Source organism: Eriocheir sinensis, chromosome 58 (assembly GCF_024679095.1).
Source record: "Eriocheir sinensis breed Jianghai 21 chromosome 58, ASM2467909v1, whole genome shotgun sequence".
NCBI lineage: Eukaryota > Metazoa > Arthropoda > Malacostraca > Decapoda > Varunidae > Eriocheir > Eriocheir sinensis.
In genome coordinates, this window is record NC_066566.1 from 6,779,004 (window position 1) to 6,799,105 (window position 20,102).

General features: G+C 40.8%; 1 protein-coding gene and 1 long non-coding RNA gene across 7 annotated transcripts in view; one reads left to right on the forward strand and one right to left on the reverse strand.

The window, feature by feature from the left end:
* LOC126985099 (teneurin-m-like) overlaps nt 1–20,042 on the forward strand; it is a 92,481-nt gene extending 72,439 nt beyond the window's left edge. For 5 of the 6 annotated variants that reach the window (XM_050839548.1, XM_050839551.1, XM_050839547.1 and 2 more), the window contains 11 exons: nt 377–403; nt 4,145–4,364; nt 5,744–5,979; nt 6,792–6,965; nt 7,723–7,895; nt 8,182–8,431; nt 9,592–11,027; nt 11,694–11,926; nt 12,308–12,634; nt 12,823–14,431; nt 14,905–20,042. In XM_050839548.1, the coding sequence (XP_050695505.1) occupies nt 377–403; nt 4,145–4,364; nt 5,744–5,979; nt 6,792–6,965; nt 7,723–7,895; nt 8,182–8,431; nt 9,592–11,027; nt 11,694–11,926; nt 12,308–12,634; nt 12,823–14,431; nt 14,905–15,794 (5,575 nt within the window). In that variant the 3' untranslated portion in view covers nt 15,795–20,042. The remainder of the gene's footprint in view (nt 1–376; nt 404–4,144; nt 4,365–5,743; nt 5,980–6,791; nt 6,966–7,722; nt 7,896–8,181; nt 8,432–9,591; nt 11,028–11,693; nt 11,927–12,307; nt 12,635–12,822; nt 14,432–14,904) is intronic. The other variant, XM_050839550.1, reaches the window with a different exon arrangement.
* LOC126985101 (uncharacterized) overlaps nt 16,029–20,102 on the reverse strand; it is a 114,046-nt gene continuing 109,972 nt past the window's right edge. Inside the window, exon 5 of the long non-coding RNA XR_007738300.1 lies at nt 16,029–16,722. This is a non-coding gene — a long non-coding RNA (uncharacterized LOC126985101). The remainder of the gene's footprint in view (nt 16,723–20,102) is intronic.

The window sequence follows — 20,102 nt, forward strand, 5'->3', positions numbered from 1 at the left end:
CGTGCTCTTTGAGACCCTACTGTATAAATATGCCCATGAGGCTCAGAAAGAATACCCTGCAGTGCACCAAGAAGTTGTGCCCTCACGCAGGGAATTAGATGCAGTTACCTTGGAGTCATGCAACAATACACAACTACATTATTAATAAGAAAATCATCTAAATATAAGCAAAGGAATAAATAAATGATCTACCCAACCTGGAAAGTCTTAAAAGCCAAATTCTGCAGCAAAGTTGCCTGAAAAAAGCAATCAACTAAACATGCATTTCTCTCTAAGTTCAGCCAGGTAAAGTTACATTGTAGATGGCTTAAAATTGCTGGAGTAATTACTACCTCTTATTTCACTAATATAGATGGTCTGTTTTTTTATTCTTCAGCATGCACAGGATTTCGATAAATGAGAGGTGAGTGGTAAACTGCATGGGATGAATAACAAGAGCATTGCATGGGAATTTTATTTGATTTTGCATATAAAAGTCTTAGGTTGAAATACTGTAGTTGCCCTACGAAGAAAAAAAAAAGTATGTATAGATTCATACATACATCCTTAACCTACCCTGTATACCCTACTAGTGATTGCATATCCTGAGTGTGCTGCAGACTTTTAGTTTGGTAGGCTTTGAGTGCTGCAGCCTTTGGCCATGCGTTGCTTACACCCGCGCGTCACCCGGGCCGGGAGCATGCTCGTAGAGGGGTGCAGTTAGGGACAGGAAATGAGGAATGCACATTCTTAACATTTGTCTTTATTTTTTGTCTTCATAGTCTACATCATTATCATTCTCAATCATGTTATATTGGTCAAGCCTTGTTGTACTAACAATCAAACTCTGAGCCATATCCCACAGCTCCACCAAAGTCTTACCTTGACAAGTTTCCTGTCGCCAAGTCAGACATGGTTGACACCTCCATCAGCCCCTCAGCCAGTCATGGCATGCCTCAAGCTTCCTCACCATTGATTTGACTCAGAAATCTTTCCACTTTGCATAGACCATTTCCTTACTCTGCTTCCTAACTCTTCTGAGGGAAGGTCATTGCACTTGCCAGCAAGCAGAAGCAGTATGATACAGCCTACATCAGTTAGATGAGGAGAAGAGATTCAGGGTGCCATTATTCTAAATGTCTGCTATTCGTCTAAACTTGTCTCTGACGTGTGGCTCTAAGGTGGAAAAATTCAATTTGGTATGTAAGAAAATTTACTTTCTTCAGTCAGCAAACATTTTCTTATTGCCTTGGCTATTTTTGATTCTACCCTTTTATATCTAAAACCTTCTGCGTTCAAAACTGCACCTCTTGTATTGTGCTATTGTAATGTGGTCAGAATAATTTTTCAGATATGTTGGAATGCTTTTCATTATTTTTTAATCATCTTTAGTTCCATTTACTTCTTCTGCCAGTAAACATTAGCAGAACCCTTATTTCATGACAAATGCCACTAGTAATGTTTTGGTTACTAGAAGGTTTCACCTTATACAAAACTTTACCTTAAGAAAAGAATCATTTGAGAGTTTCCTGATCCTGCTTGAAATTGCCTGAAGCTTAAGAGTGTTGAACATTATATTTTTGTCCCAGTGATCTTTCTTAAGATGTGATTTGCCACATGAACATTTCTGTGTTGTGTGTACAGTCAGCCCACCTTATCTGCAGGTGTTTAGTTCAAGGACGTCCACAGATGGGCAAAAACCATGGATGCTCAGCTCGCTTGTAATTGATAATTATAAAAGTGCATAATTTTATCCTGTGTGTGTTCACAACTTGAAAACTCACCTCTTCATACTATTAACAGCCGCTAAAACCCATGTATAATCACACCGACTACAGTACTCTAGCATACTGTTGCCACCGTAAGAAAACAGTTCCAGGTGAGGTTGTTTACCGAGCAGGTCTTGGTGAACAAGACTGATGTCATGTATTTGCTGAGCAGCTCAGTAACAAGCTGATGTCATGTAGTTTCTATTCTACCAAAGCAGCTCAGTAGTATGAGTATAAACAGTGCTCCTTAAAGAAGGCAAGTACATTCCAGGACAAGGCTTTGTGACAAAATAAGCTTATTCTGGAAAAAGATGCCAAACCAGACATATCAATAGGAGGCTGATCATCCAAGAGCCGTAAATATATTTAGATATTTTTAAACTAACAGATCCCGCCCCTAACTTGATTATAGTAATAACAAGACCAAGGCACTGATCATACACCACTCGATACATAGCTACACTGTACAGTGTACTGGACAGTTATTTGACACACCGGAGTACATAAATGTGCAATACAGTAATAGTGTATAACATTGCATCCAAAAAAGAAGATTAGTAACATCATACAAATGTGTACATTTTCTACAAAGAGTCTGCTATCCACAGACCAGCCAGCCAGCCTCACCTCATGACACTGAGCCTCGGCTGGGTGTGCAGCCATGAAAAGGCAGTCCATGAAAAGGCTGAACTAGTGTCCACTCGCTGAGTCAGCCCTTGTATTTATTATGCGTGTACAATCATCTTGGAATAAGTAATTTTGCTGCCCATGATTGCTAGATCAATGAAAATGGGGCTCTAAAACACAGGAAATTCCCTCCAAGCCAAAGCAGCAAGTCATTTGCAGAAGTCAGTCACCAATATGGAGAGACTGAGTATCATCCACACAATTCAAGATGAAGAAAGAGTATTAAAAGCTTGTTTTATTGTTGAACCAGAACCAGAAAAAGCTTTGAATGTGTGGCTGGAGGGCATAACAATGTTGCATTAAAATGTTCCGATGGACAGCAACTCATTGCACGAGGAAGCACGCAGCCTTCACGAACACTTCTCGGAAGGTCTTGAAGAGAACAAAGGAAAACAATTCAAAGCCAGCAAAGGTTGACTACTTAGTTTTCTGATTCATTTATTAACTTGAAAAACTTCAAATTATTGAAGAAGCATCATCAACCTTCACAGATCAGCTATGTGTGCTCCTTAAAGAAGGCAAGTACATACCAGGACAAGTCTTTGTGACAAAACAAGCTTGTTCTGGGAAAAGATGCCAAACCAGACATATCATCCAAGAGCCTTCTTTTTGCTTACAGGCAAGTAGCAGTCCACAAAAAGGCTCAACTATAGTCGGTTCAGCCAAGTCTGAAGTGAGCTTTATCGTGCGCTGGCAACCTGCTGTCGCACAGCGTGTCCGATTTCGTGGATACTGTATGCTAGCCTACGCATAGTAAACTGTCGTCAGTGTCAATAACACGCAGGCAGCAATAACAAACACTGTCAATTATAGTCGATTATGAGTTTAAAAATGTTAACAATGTTGCAAATATCTGTTTTGTTAATTTACAAGATCGCTGATTATGATAATTAAACAGCCTTGAAGCTGTACACCACTGAGAAAATTAGCAGGCTTATATTAACAAAACAGCTATATTACGACATTACTAATATTTTTTTAACTCTAAATCGACTATAATTGATGGTATTAGTTATTGATGCCTGCATATTATTGACACTAACAACTGTTTCTTATGCGTAGGCATTAACATGCAGTATCCATGAAATCGGACATGCCGTGTGGCTGCAGGTTGCTGTTGCACAAGAATGCACACTTCAGACTCGGGTGAACCGACTATGGTGTCCATTAATACTGTGGGACTTACTGTACCCAACTGTCCACTCGGAGAGGGGAACAGGCTTTGATCTGGTGGTGGCCCATTACACGAGTGCTGTGCCTTCGTGCACTGGGGCTGACTGGACTAGGGTGTGCCGTGGTTCAGCAGCATCAGCCTGAGCATGTTTCTTAAGTGTATTTATCAGGCAGCGCTGCATGCAAGAATTTCAAGTGTTCTTTTTCTAGAGTATTCTGGAGTTTTGATTTTTCTTTGTTTTCTAGCCTCGTTTTGTCAAAACCATGGATACCAAATCCACAGATAAGGCAGGGCAACTGCTTGCTGAATAAATAAAAAGTATACTTATATAACTTGCTCTTATGATATGTTTTATACTTCTAATGTATATAAAGTTCAAAATAAAAATAAATCATTAATGAGGAAATACTGTTCACCTTCCTCAACTGCTGCATTAGCATTTATGTAACTTGTCTTTGGCAGCCATGTTTGCAAAACTCACCGATTCATGGATTACATAAAATTTGCTGTGACCGATGATTACCTTTGTCCACAGCCGTGCCTCAGTGGTGCGTGGAAGAGTCATCAGTGGAAGAGGAACTGGACTGAGAGGAGTGAGAGTGTCCCACTATCGACCTGTAGACACAGGTTTCACTCTCACTCGGACTGGAGGCTGGTTTGATCTCATGGTGAATGGAGGCGGGGCCGTCAGGCTGCTGTTTGGGAAGTCCCCGTTCTCTCAAGTCATTGCCACAGTTTGGGTGCCTTGGAATGAGGTATGTGCTCAGTACTCCCTTGTAGCTGTGTTGGTCTCTCCTCTTAGATGCATAAAGGAAGATACTGTATAGACTTGTGTTGAAGGTAACATTTTTACTTTTTTTAATCAAGAATAGAATATTGCCTTTTTACATGGACACTACTTTTATCATGTGGTTAAATTTACTCTACAGTCAAACATGTCATATCCTTGGAGAGGTCAACTTTTACTTGAGATTGACTTTACAGAAGTATATACAGTGAGAATTATTTTATCAGAATAGAGATAGCAATAGATAGCAAATTCTTTATTTTGGATTATAGAAAAGTGTGTGGCAAGAACTGGGTAAATGTTGAAAGTGCTCAAGTGAAAGTGACATAGAGGCACTGATGATTGCATTAAGATGAAAGGGAAAGCCCAAAACACTGCACAATATTGCAATATATATATATATATATATATATATATATATATATATATATATATATATATATATATATATATATATATATATATATATATATATATATATATATATATATATTCTAAATGAGATAGACTTATACATGAGATTGACATGTACACAAGTATATAAGGTTATGAATATTTTAGCTACATGTGTGTGTGTGTGTGTGGGGGGGGCAGGGCTATGTACCATTATTTAGCATGTTACCTTTTTGTTCAGAAATCGTTTTGTAGGAAATACAAAGAAAAAAATTTCCACTGGAATGAGAAATAAATCCAAGGATATGTTAACCCTTTCACGCACCAAAAGTTTAATAAGTTTCTTTTTCCACTGTGATATCTGTCTGGGGCTCCCTAGGGGGCCTCGCGGAATGGCCTGACCGTGCAGTGAAAAATTTTACCATGTTATCGAATTCACCCATGAGTATTCTTTTATCCTGGCATTATTATATATCGTTGGTTTTGGAAGATATTAGTCTGCCTTATGGAAGAAAAAAATTATCAAGAAATGCAAATAAATAGCGAAGTTTACCGACTCTGAAAAAACAATTTGAAGGGATGACAGTCGTGCTCACAGGCTGCCTGCTGAGAGGCAACTAAACCACGGGCAATTATCACTTCAAATCCAATGGCACGAGAGAGTTGACAATTATTTTATTTTATAGGTCGAGCTTGGATCTTTGACGCAAAAAAATTGACGCGATTCTGAAAGATACTTTATTTTTGGCAAATTTTTAAAAGTTTTTGACGCAGTTTGAGTCAAAAGCTGATGTAGATGATTCCGTTTTGACATGAATCGCGTCATGGTGCGTGAAAGGGTTAAAAATCAATTCAGCCTGCAGTAGAGGACGAAAGTATTTGCAGTCAGCATGTCAGTACGTCATATATTTATTACTGTTCCTTTAAAAATAAATCTTATATAATCCCTTTCAGATTGTTGTAACAGAAACAATTGTCATGACCATGGCAGAGGTTGTGCCTCCACCACCACCAGCGCCTTGCCCTGACCACAATTATGATGCTCTGAAGCCAGTTGTTCTTGCTACTTGGAAGCATGGCTTCCAAGGGGGCTGTCCTGAGTGTTCTGCAATACTGACAGAATCTCAAGTGGTACAAGAAAGTCTCAGTATTCCTGGCACCGGCCTGCACCTGGTGTACCATTCCTCCAGGTAGGTGGCAGTGCTCTGTGGCTCCGTTTCAAAGAGAAAGGTGAGATTCACATTGTTGAAATTCATGAGGAGAGTGACATTTTACTTCTAGAACCAAGTGTGTCACAGATGAAGTAACTTATTAGATATCAAGAATTACTGCCACTCTCTTTATGAGCTTCAAATTGCCTTCAAAATTCCATGTCTCCCACAGAGAGAATGAACATCCACTTAGCTACAACATAAAAGATTAGTTCAAAGACTGAAGGCTAGTGCAGTTTACAAGTGTTTCAACAAAGCTTAAACTTCTTGGTGGAGTGGTATTTTGCACTGCCTGCCTGTCATGAAGTTAGTGCTGGCATGGTTGTAATGATCAATACATCAATAAAAACAATATCAATAGCTTATGGTGATGCATTTCTCTGAACCGAGTTGTGCACTGAAAGGAAGAGCTTTCTGTGCATGACTTGTATTGATTGCCTCTAATTTTCACCTATAAAAATTCTCTTTTGGGAATATGCATCTCACACTTTCATGAACTGCAAAAAAGGCTAAAGGCAGAGATGGATATAAGCTCAAGCAAGATTTTGTCAACATGATGCTTTGGCTTACAGGCTAACAATGGCTAGGCTGCTTGCTTTCTTAACACAAAACTAATATTTTTGTGGGAGTCATATCATGGAATACTTTAAGGATACTGCAAAATACACTCATGAGTTGAAATATTGCAAAACTTGGTGCACCACTGTACTGTGCCTTTACTAATTTCCTTATTGGACTAAGTTATGACATTTACTAGACAGTGTTATAATGAAAGAACCTTTTATACACAGAGCTCTGGGATACGAGTCAACAATTCAGCTTCAGTTAACGCCTTCAGTCATCCCTGAAACCCTTCGAAGGATATATCTCAGAATTACTATCGAAGGACTTCTTTTTGAGAAAACCTTTGAAGCTGACCCTGATATCAAATTCACATATGCCTGGAATCGACTGAATGTATATAGGTGAGTACACTAACATGATGAGACTGAACTGATTACTGCTTGGGCCATCAATGTGCCAGACTTTGGTCTCTCCCCTTCATGTTTGTTTAGAAAGTTTCTGATGTGATAGTTGTGTCCTTGCTGGGATAGAAATTAGAGTTCAGTAGGTGAAAGGGGCAGGTGGAAGAGCAGTAGGAGATGGCATCTTGAAGGGAGGGACAAGAGAAAGGTAAGTAAAGCCTTGGGAAGAATGATGGGGATTGGAGGATGATCTCACTTCATGTTCAGGCAAAACTTCGCCAAGCTACTTCAACTCCACCACTAGTATCTTCTCTCCTCTCCTCCCAAGTTTGCCTTATCATGGTTTATTCATCCTGTATTCATTTATTGATTATTAATGACATAAGCAGGCTAAGGGCAAAACAAAAATATACACATACACAAAAAATACCTACAATATGCTGCCCAAGCAAAAAATAGACAAAAGATGTCATCAAAAGAGAATATGTGTGTTGCTTTGACGAGGCAATTAGGTGCGTTAAGACAAATGTCCAGCAATTCAACATGCATTCTAACCCAAGACCTCATCATCCCAGGAACACTGTCTTTGGCAGCCGACCTTCGAGGGATGCTGAGATGACAGTGACAGCTTACAAAAATATGACAATAAGTTAACCTAGATTGTGAATAGATTTCTTAATTATTCATATTTAGTTACAGGAATGTTTTTGATCAGTGAGAACGATTTGTTATCAAGATGACAATTCTTTCTATACAGGCAACGAGTGTATGGAGTAACCTGGGCTGTGGTGAAGGTGGGCTTTGCATACAGTAACTGTGATCAAATTATTTGGGATGCACAAACCACACAAGTGTCTGGACATGACATGAGCATCTCGGACATCGGAGGATGGGATCTCTCAATTCACCACAGATACAATTTCCATGAAGGTAAATCCCTATTATGTTTTTCCAAATTACTGTGACTTTTATGTGGCTAGATTGAATGTTTGCTCCAAAGACTTTACAGTATTATCACATTTTATGGAAATGATGCCATTTTGGAACTCTCAGTGGCTCTTGAATAGTCAACTGGCCTGAGTCATACTTCCCTTGCACCAAAGATTTTTTTTTTTTTTTCTAGAGATATGTGGATGTTCTGCTTGGGAATTTTTAAAATATCAAGTAAAGTGTTTTTCAAGTTTTAGTAATCTCTAAATTTTCATGTTTCTAACAGGCATTTTGCAGAAAGGGGATGGGCGCAACATTCACTTGAAACAAAAGCCAAGAGTTCTCAGGACTCTGATGGGTGACGGCCACCAGAGGGAAGTGTCCTGCAAGCCCTGTGATGGACATGCCAACAGGCAGCGTCTTCTCACGCCTGCAGCCTTGGCATCAGGCCCAGATGGATCACTCTACATTGCAGACTTCAACTTGATACGCCGAATCTTGCCCGACAACACTGTGAAGACTGTGGTCAGCTTGAAGTAAGTGCTTTGCAGGCCTTTGCCTGTCTTGAAACAGTTGACTCATTCTTGTTTTTTGTGTCAATTCATGGTAGTGTTAATGAAATATATTTACTGAGAGACTTTCTTCAGTGGATAATGATTTTGGACTTCATTATCATCTGGGGCAGCATAGTGTCCCATTGAGGTCCTGTGATATTGGTAAGAATCCCAAGGGGTGATGAACATCTTGATCATCCTTCTAGACTCCTCTCACTCCACATTAGAGAAGCCCCAGTACGTCTCAGCCTTCATCTCATAGGCATGGCCAGGGATCCCAGAAACTATGTCAAAGGGCAGTAGAGTACATGTGATGGGTTTCCCTCAGGCAGGCAGCAATGAGCTGGTAGTCAACAGAGTGTCTAAGGTGGCCAGACTTTTTGGCCACCAACACCATCTTGGTGCACCACTTGGTTGCTTCCCTGACCGGCAATGGCTCAATCACACCCCTCCTCACATCCCATTCCAACGGCTTCCTTATATCTGTCTCCCAGTATTTACCTTGTCATGATTTACAGGCAATGAGCCACACTCATAGGGTCCTTTCTCAAGTCTCATCTAGTTAAATTTAGCTTTAACTAACTGCTGATCACTCAGTGTGTCCAGTACACATCAGTAGTTGGTGAAGAGGGTGGTTGGGAGAGATATGTCAGTAACTGGTCAGTGAGTGGCTGTCTTCTGTTACCCCCAGACTCAAGTGTACTTAGGGCAGCTATGGTATTCCAGTACTGAATACTGGCACTACCCAGGGTTCATTACTCAGGTCATGTAACTATCGCACCATTGCATAACTTTAATACACTTCTTTGGTGATATATAGCAAGAAATTAATTTTTCATGACAAGTATCCATGAATGCCTTCAAGAAGACTTCTGTGAACTATTTCTATTTACATTCAAAATCATAGTATTTCTCTGTATTCATATTCTTTGATATCTGAGGTATTTGTATCTGCATTTCAATACTTAAATTTTGCATTCATTCCATCCCTGGTAGTCTGTCAGTATTTTGTAAGAATATATTTATTTATTTGTTTAATTACTCTAATATAAGATTTTGAGCTTTTGGAACATGTACTGCCTTCACTAATTTTGTATTCCACAATATAATAGAATAAAATTAATTAAACTGTTCTCTTTCAGTGAGACACGTGTGTCGTATCGATACCATCTGGCAGTCAGTCCGGTGACTGGTGACGTCTACATCAGCGACCACGAGGCTCACCTGATACTGAGGGTTCGGGATCCAGATGACTTCACAAGGCCAGAGCAAAACTTCATGCCTTATGTCGGATCTGGTGAACGCTGTTTGCCAGGGGATGAAGTGGGCTGTGGTGACAGTTCACTTGCCAGAGATGCTAAACTTCAGTATCCAAAAGGAATGGCTTTATCTTTTGACGATATTTTGTACTTTGCTGACGGCACCAATGTTCGTGCAGTCGACTCTGACGGTATCATCACCACCGTCATAGGAACCCATAGACACCGTGCACACTGGCGACCGCTGCCTTGTGAAGGGACTGTTCCTGTGTCTGAAGTGAGCCTGCGGTGGCCCACAGCCTTAGCCATCAATCCACTTGACAACTCCCTGTATGTTTTGGATGACCATCATGTCTTGCGGCTGACACACGACGGGCAGATAAAGGTGGTGGCAGGGAGGCCTCTTCATTGTGCACCACTTGGCCATGATGTACACTCTGACTTGGCTGCTCATACAACATTGCGATCGCCACAGAGTCTTGCATTTGCTCCCAACGGAGACTTGTATATTGCTGAAAGTGACAATGAACGTATCAACAGGATTAGGATTATTGAAACAGATGAACGCATCCATGACTTTGCTGGAGCTGATTCAAAGTGTAACTGTCAGGATGAGAACTGTTCTTGCTTTGATGAATCTCATGTTCTGGCTGCCACCGCTGTGTTTTCAACAATATCAGCCTTGTGTGTCACGCCAGATGGTACGGTTCATGTCTTGGATCAAGGTAACCTACGCATTCGTTCTGTCACTTCCTCAATACCAGAGCCAAACGACCAACGCATGTATGAAATTTTCTCCCCAGAAACACAAGAAATATACATCTTCAACAGGTTTGGTCATCATATAGAGACACGCAGCATTCCCACCAGACGCACAAAATATAAGTTTGCTTATAATGTCAATACAAGCAATGGAAAACTGTCTACAGTCACAGATGCCAGCGGAAATAGAGTTTCATTCCTTCGTCACTACACGAGGCAAGTGACCACCATTGAAAACTCAAGACAACAGAAATGCCGACTACAGATGTCACGCACCCGCAAGTTGATGGAGTTTGTCACACCCGATGAACACAACATAACCCTAACCTACCACGGTGCCACTGGCCTCCTCCGATCACGCATGGACTCCACGGGCCGTGCACATGTGTACACTTATGACAGTTATGGTCGCCTCACACGAGCAGTAACACCTTCAGGACAAGTGGTTGACCTGTCATTTGACCTGAGCCAAAAGGGAGCCAGAGTAACAGTCACCTGGGATGGCTCTGGGCCTGTCACCATGCTTATCAAAGGAGCACTTGTCACTGAGACTGTAGGTGAGTAAAAAGACTTTGTTGCATTGCAAATCATCAGGGAGTAAAAATATAGTTTAATTACATTAATCAAAATTACACTAATGAAAACATAACAAAAATCATAATTCCTGGAAGCAGAAAGTCATGATTGATATTACTTCATGCACATGTATCTTGATGGCTTGGGCTACCATCTGATGGCAGAAAATCCTTTAATCTGAACAAGCTCAGGTGTGAGGCCAGGACTAGCAAACTTCCTGAAGAGGCCTCTCCCCTGCAGCTTTGTTTATGAATCTGCTAAAGCTCTTTTTCACCATTTCAAGCTATTATGAATTCAATGAAAATAAAAGTGAACTTGTCACTATGTATACTATGTAGAGGAGACTCATTCACCAGTATTTTTCACCCAAAACATGCAACAAATATTCCCAGAGATAATGACAGTTTCCATGCAAAGAATGCAATAGATGTCCTCTTATTTATTTTTAAAAGATCTACTAATAATCAAATTCACGAGTCAAATCTTCAGATTTAGCAGGCCGACTGTCTGTAGTCATTTGAACATCTCTGTACAGCATAGGGACCCAAAAGCTTTTTGAAACATGCTAAAGCAGACAATCTGACCTGTAATGTGGAATGTTGCTGCAGAGGGAGCCAGGCATCAATTTTTTCCTTTTTTTTTTTCAGGCTCTGCTTCCAGTGTTACGGCTCAGCTGGCTGACGGAGCTGTGGTGACACGCACACCCTGGGGGCACCACATTGCCACTGAAACAGTTCCCTACAACCTCCTGCAAGACCACACCCTGGCCCAGTCATACCCTGTTCCTGGGAGGCAGCGCACTGAGATAGGAGATGAACTTGTCAACAGCTTTGACTGGAAATATTTCTTGGACACAGATGAGGGTGGCTCAGTGAACCAGGTTTGTTAATTTGTAAAACAGAGTCACATTAAAGTACAACTGAACAAAAATTGAAAGACATTAGGCCACAGACCATATGTTCATAATTAGTGTTTTCTTCTTGTAAACCGTTGTTCATACAGGAAACTTCCATTGATCACGTTGATATACACTGCTATAGTTGTTTGTTCATCAGTTTGTTTCCACTGTGACATGATAAACTCATTCAGGAAAAAATGAAGAGTACATCTAAAAACATCCACTAATATCATCTCTCAGGAGACTAATTGATATAAACAAAAAGGCAAAAAATTAAATAACTATAAGACTTAATTGTCAAACAAAAATTTTGAAAAGGGATGCACTGATAAAACAAACCAACTTTCACAAATACACCTGCAGGTTGGTCGCAAGATGAGGGTGAATGGTGAGGACCTTCTTACCTTCAAGTATGACCTGTTTACTGGGACTGAAGCCATCCTGAACGAGAACGGCGCTACTCTCCTCAACGTCTCCTACGACCAACTGGGCCGTCCATTGCGCTACACCCCAGCCCAGCCTTTCCTCCCAGTGACCATGTCATACGATAGGTATGGTCAGCTTGCCATCTGGTCCTGGGGTGACATGAAGGAAGAATATGCTTACAATCGCAATGGAAGGTTTGAAGGCGTGACTTACAGTGATGGGATCAAGGTTATCTACTCCTTCAAGGATACCAGCAGTGTAAAGGTAACACTACTTCAGTTTACCACACTTTATAAAATGATGCTTAGAATAATTCTAAATCATACTTAATACTTAAATAATACCTGAACAAGAAAGGGTGTCAAAGATGTAGATGTTGTGAGGGGAATATTCCAAGAAACTGATCATTATTTATTCCTAACTATTGTTTTCTCACATTTTTTTCTTTTCAGCCATATAAAGTGAGTGTGTCCGATGGGGCAGAACACCTTCTAGAGTATGACGAGGGCGGAGCACTGTCTGGCGTGACCACCCCCAGAGGGCACAAGTATACCTTCCATGTCCAGCCATCTCTCCTCCACAACCGCTTCACGTTCACTCCTCCAGGATCTCCCCGACACCCCTACCAGCTCTTCTACAGTGACAGTGGGCGCATCCTGGCTGAAGTGATGCCTCACCAGTCAAGCCGCGTTGTTTATCATTATGACGACAATGGACGTCTGCATGTACAGCTGTTTGGGGACGGGTCAGTGGAGTTTGGCTACCACCCTGAGACTGGACTGCTGAGAACTGTTTCTGTCAAGGAAAAAGGATTTGAACTCAGAAGTGATAACAAATATCATGCAGGTTTGGTCAAAGAACAGAGAGTACGATTTGTATCAAATCCCAGTTTGGATTCTGCCAAACTACGATTCCTTTACGATGGAAATGCCAGGCCAAGACGAGTCGAAGTAGAAATAGCTGGTAAAGAGCAGCCAGATTATGATATGAAATATGATATGATTTTGGGCACTTTAGAAAGTGTAGGAGACATGAAAGTTACATCAACATATCATAATAAAACAGTGATTCAAGATTCCAGGAAAACTATGCTTAGGGTTGTTGGATATGACCCACATGGTCGAATTATTGAGTCAACCCTAACCTTGAGGAGTCGAATGGTGCATCGCAGCAAGTACACCTATGATGCTCGAGGCCGCCTGGCAGTCATGTCTACGTGGCAAGGCACAGGCTCTGAGGTGCGCAATAATTACACTTACACTACTGATGGTTTCCTGGAGGCAGTGGATGGAGCTGAATCATGGCAGTTCCGATATGACAAAAATGGCAATATCATTGCTGTTGTCGAGGGAGGAAGAGAAATGACTGCCACCTATGATAGTGCAGATCGACTGATTGGCTGGGGAGACGTTGAGCTGAACACATACTCCCCCGGAGGAACTGTCGTGCGACAAGGTGAAGTTCATCTTACCTACAGTGCCAGGGGCAACCTTAAATCTGCATGGCAACAAGGACACTATAAGATTTGGCGCAGGCACGATCACAGAGGAAGGCTGACGGTGTGGGAGGACGATCATGGAAATGTAACCCAATTCTTCTATGCAGACCTTTTGCGACCAGACCATCCTACACATATCCACTACCCCAAGCTGGGAGAGACCCACTCCTTGGAGTATGATGAACATGGTCACCTCATGGCTATTCAGACTGGAAGGCGAAAGTTCTGGGTGTCTACAGACCATCTTGGATCACCAGTTGCTGTCTTTGATGACTCAGGAGTCTTAATCAAGAAAATTGTCCGCTCCCCGTGGGGTGCCACACTGAGTGATACCAAACCTGATCTACTCCTGCATGTAGACTTCCAGGGAGGACTGAGAGACCCAATCACAGGGTTCTTGTCCTATGGCCTCTACACATATGATCCTGTCCATGCTCTCTGGATGACCCCGCGCTACGACCTGGTGACGAGCACCCCAGAGCGAGTCTCAGCCATATACGTCCATCGTTTCCATGATAATGATCCTGTCAACTCTGTCAGTCACAAATCCCAGCATTACACAGGTGAGGAAATTGGTTTCATGTTCCATACAGGAGCAGCGATTAGAGGGCTTTTTTTCTACACTTTCTTTTTGTTGCCCTTGAGCTGCTTCTTTTGCTGTAAAAAAATACACTGATGCAAAAGTCAGTCTCATGTAAAAATTTATATCCCCAGCCTCCCAAGGCTATGATATCTTTGACTGAGGAAAACATTAATTCATTAGAAAAATAGTGGTTGTAGTAGCAGTAAAAATAGGAAAAATCATCCCCCTGAAAAGTAGTATCCATGTAGGAGTGGATCTTTTGAACTTGGCCCTTTAAATAACAGTTTCAGATGCTCTAATCTTGTAACCTTGTGTAGCTGTATTACATGGCAAGTTAGTAGATTTGCTGTCTGATGTTAAGCTTCTCAGAATTTTCCTTTTTCCATTTTTGTTCTGCCATGCTCATGATGCTATGAACGTAATTAATTTGTTTCTGCAATACACTGTTTCCAGACTTGGGCAGTTGGCTGAATCTCTTTGGTGTGGACCTGTCAAAGATGTTGGGCTCCAGCTACCACGATGAAACTGTAGAAAAACAAGAAGAAGGATTATTACAAGCTTCCCAGCTGGCTCCTTCTCTTAGTGTGATATCTGGTTTATCTTGTTCAACTGAAGGAGTGCTGGCCCAGTTCTCCCAACCCTCACTCTTACCAGACTCTCTAGTGCGGTCAGATGCACCGGCGTGGGCCATCCCCAGCTGGGAGCCGCTCATGAGGTTTTCGCCGTCTCCACCAGTCTTAGGTCCTGGAGTCCTAATTTCACGAGTCAATGAAAGGGCTCTCGTCACACTTGTTCCTTCTAAAGAAAATCCAGTAGTCCAAGATGTAGCAAGAGATGTCCTCAATGGTTCAGCTCTCCTTGATGTAACATTTACACACCACCACCACCACACACTCTACCTAGTGAAAGAAAACTCTGAGCTTCGTCACGATGACTTACAGCAGCTAGAGAGGCTGAGTGGTCGCTTCAATGTAACCTCAAAAGATAATGGAGAACACCATGAGATTCATGTGGCTGGGAATGATGTGTCATTAGTATTACTGTATGGGATTGATCCTCTCGCTGCACGCCACCGACTCCTGCGCCACGCCCACCACCGAGCCGTCAGTCGGGCTTGGGAAAATGAACGTCTCCTGGTGGAGCGCGGCGCTCCCTCTCTATATGAGTGGACGGTGGAGGAGCGCGTAGAATTAGTGAGCAAGGGTAGCGTTTCAGGCTATATCCCAGCTGACATTCATTCAATTCATCGGTATCCATTTTTGGCTGATGATCCCACAAATGTAGTGTTTCGCCGCGACACCGGTCGACGGCGAAGACGCAGCCATCCCAGCACTCACTCATGATCCCCGAGGCTGGGCAAAGCCCTTGTAAATACTGATGTATAGTGTAGCGCTTTAAACCTGTACACACTGTACAAACAGGGTATTTCTAACACATTGTATACATCTCTCCGAGCCGGAGAATAATCCCTAAATGTGATAGAGGCAGACTGTAAGTTAAAGACATGTCTGAATGGAACTGCTTGGGATTTGAGAGGTGTTTGGTATCCAGTGTGTGTGTGTGTGTGTGTGTGTGAGTGTGTGTGTGTGTGTACGCACCTTTGTGTGTGAGAAAGAGAAAGCGTGATAATGATGTAAGTGCCGAACCCACTGCAGTCAGAGTACTCAGTTGCTGGCCACTGTAAATAGCCTAGTTGTATTTTGTACTATCAAGATAGTCAAGGGTCTGCAGTGGTATGTAATTTTGCTCCTTAACATTCCACCTTCAACCCCTAACAAGAAACATGCATGCAAGGTTGATGTAAAGCACATATAAGGTGAGACATATATTTTGTACATTTTTGTTACAGCTATGCCCATTAGTTAGAGATCTACTACCTATATGCAGCCCATCTTTAATGAAATACGTTCACAGAGATCATGAAGGACTTTCATATAAATATGGAGGCACCCAATACTACTGAAAACTTTTACCTTTCCAAATTTGTATGTGTGTGGGGAGGGGGTGAACCTGTTTCCCTTATTATTATTAGCATATAGGATTTGAGCCATGCTTGGGTGTGTGTGTGTGTGTGTGTGTGTGTGTGTCCTAACAGGACTTAAAGGTATTGATGAAGAAGCAATCATGTTTTCCAAAGATTTTTTTAATCATTTGATGCTATTTATATTTTGAGATAACCTCCATTATTCTTGAACAGCCTAGCTTCATAGGTCATGCTTCTCCCTGTGTGTTATTGCCAAGACATGCCTCCCACCACCCAGGAACCTTTTTCTGTAGAAGGAGGGAAAGGAGCAGTCTTATTTACGTTTGTATTGCCAGCGAGGACTTTGTTACATGTCTTAATAGTACTGGATGGAGAAGGTGAGCCTAACAATCTGGAATGGCAAGAGCACATTGTAAGAGAATCCTTTAACAAAATTGGGGTCATGAAAATCGGTGCACATGTATTTTCAGCGTCTCGTGCATGACAACAATTTTAAGTACCATTTACCGTCACAGTTGATACCTGCATTTTGGCATTTATATGATTTACTTTAGGTATGGAGAACAAAATCTAATTTTTGTATATATTAAATTTGTTGTTCATGCAATTGACGCCCCCTCTCTAGAATGACCTGTTGTCATCACTGAGGGTTGACAGCATTGTGTTGTGGTCAAGACACATGCTGGAGTATCTGCATGAAGGTTGGCTTATGATAAGCTTCAATATATGTGCTTGCAGAAGAAGGTGTCTTGGAAATTATCATTTGCAAACTGGAGGTTTTAAATTATTTTTCATCCCATCTCAGTGGTGAGGAAGCCAAACATATTTGTTCTTAAATGCTGAAAAAGTACTCAGCATTTTTATCTTGTTATATATTATTTATCTAATTTTACATAGTTTATTTAATCTTTTTTTTTTTATTGTAGCAATATGGCATTGTTTTAAATTTTATTAAGCTGACGAGACTCCTTTCTTCTATAGTGCAATAGGTAATGGAGGACTTTCCAAGCTGCTCTTGTGTATGGGGCAGCACTGTGATGATCAGTCCCTCTGTCTAGAGTCAAGTTGTTAGGTCTGGACAGTACCGGCAGGCACAGTGCTGCTCGCTGCACATTAGCAGGTTAGGTTTGAAAGTTCTCCATTTGATGACACCCAGCGTGATAAACAATGTATTCCAACTGTATGTTATCAACTTAGTCACTTTCCTTTTTTCCCTTTTAGTATGATGTCTGAAGCCTTGAAGTTTTGTTCTCTTAATAATTTTATCTCAAGAGTGGAAGTCAGTGATCCCAGTAACTTAAGCATTGTAATAAAACTTTCCCATGGCAAGGCAGAGCTTTTTGAAGGAGGGATCATTAGAAAAATTACCTTGATTTCAGCAGCTTAACCTTGAGCAACACATTCTCTGAAATTTCAAGTCCTTGAAGATCTTTATTTTCTCTCACACTACAACTTGGCCAAAACAATCAACATATCAAGGATTCTGTAGTTCTCATTCTTAGTTCATGTGCCATAGTTGTCATTGGTTGCTTGTACCAAGAATAATAGTCTGAGTATGATTTGTAAAGACGTGTTGAGAAGTATTGTAGTTTAGTGAAAGCTGTTCAATAATGACCTTCCTGTGTCCTACCATCTATGCCCCATTTCAGCAAGACTGTTAAAACAATGTGCATCCTATGGCAACAGTTTCATCATGACTGCCTTGTGAATGCTGACACCTTCTTTTAGTCTTTGTTGGACATGCTATGTGACATAATTGCACCCTCATGGGATAATGAATGCAGTCAAGTGCATTATTTATCAACATATCATAAGTCGATGATGATTACAAAAATAAGAATGATGCAGCTGCCTTCTTTATGCTGTCAATAAATGAGGTAAAGGTAGATAAATAAAGCTGTTGCTGTAGAGCGAGCATCTTGTTGATGGAGATGCTGGGGCGGGATAGAGTACACTCAGTTCTAACAGTCTGCATGGTCTGTCTGGCCTGTTTTCCTCAAATCAAATATCTGGTTATCAATGAGTGAATTGTGCTCCATGCTGTCTTCTTTTTATGTTACTTTTCATTATTCTGTATAATTTAGGCTGTTCTATTTTTTTTTTTTTTTTTTTTTTGTAGATTTTCCCTTCTACTGTATAAATTTTTCATATAAAAGAACTTTCCTCAGCTTATTACCATATATACTTGTGTAAAAGTCATCCCCTCAAGGCTGTAGTATGGCTGACTGAGGAAGTAAATTAACCTCTTAAGAAAGGAGTACTATCCAGAAAGTTGTTCCCATAAGCTTCATCATCATCATTTTCATTTTTACGTCCAGTGATCCCTTTTCAAGGGGATAAACAACATTTGATGAGTATTCTCATTGCCATCATTTCTGTTGGAGTGGTAGTTTTATTGCCTGGGATGCCCTTCTTGACAGGCAAGCTTCCCCATCTAGCTGGGCTTGGGGCTAGCGCTAAGCGGGCTGGCTTGCCTCGCAATAGGCTGGTCTTGAAAACTTAAGCAGATTAGACTTGTACACAAGTGTATAGGGTAACTTTTATTCCACATTTGGATAAAAAATTATTAAAATCCAAGGAGAATTGTCTTATATAATGCATTGTTTCAACATCCTGCGGGTAAGGCAGTGTTGTATGAGAACCGCCATTTTTGTGTATACAATACATAGAATTTATGAATTTTGTACATTATTATTTTATTGAAAAGTTCATATTTTACTGATGTAAAAATAAAAGGTGTGATTGTCTGCAAGCCAATGGCCAAAGCTATGCCTTTAGGGAGGCACCAAAACATCTATTTTTTTCCTACATGCTGTTATGTGCTTGAAGGCCTTGAAGGGGGTAGTCCAAGGGAAGAATGTTGGAGTTAGTAGTGATCTTAACCAAATTAACCAGTTTTCAGATATTCAAGAAGAATTCAATATTAGTATGAAAGCTGCTCTGGATACTGGCAGTTGGGAAGGCCTAGAAAACATTTTGGTAGGCAATGCCCCCCGAGTGCCTTCCCTTGGCTACGGGCCGGTGTCTGTCTGAATGGTATGCATTTTACATGCTCTTAACAGGAAGTAATACATATTTGTACACTCACCAGTTCAGTTACCTTGGTATCCTTTTCCTTCCAAGCTTTTCCAGACTCAGTCGTCCAGAACTAGAAATATCGTTTAGATGATGTAGTATTAATATGCAGAATGGTGTTATTTTATGAGAGAAGAAGTAGGTATTTCCACAAAGACTCTGGCAAGCATTATCAGTGTTTGTACATAGTTTAATTTCAGTATGCAACAGAATCTGTTACTTCATGTTTTTAAGGAATCCTAAAACTATATATTTTATGGGATTTTCAGACTGTATTATTGTCTTTAGATATTTTAATCCGTATAAAAATGTGTATTATTGAGAATCTGTTGTTTAACATGAATACATACGTATGGATCATGAAGAAGTTATTCACGTTTCGTCTTTCCACTCTGTTCATAATCAAATTAGTCTTAACATGTGCTTTGTTGTACAAGCCCACAGTGCAAAGGCTATTGACTTTTAAGTGTAAACAAGAGATAATGTGCACAGAAATAGGAAATTTTCACAAAAAAATAAATATATAACTATGTATACATGGTTATTAACCTAACAGTGGCTGTGCTCCCCCTCCATTAATTATAAAGGCATA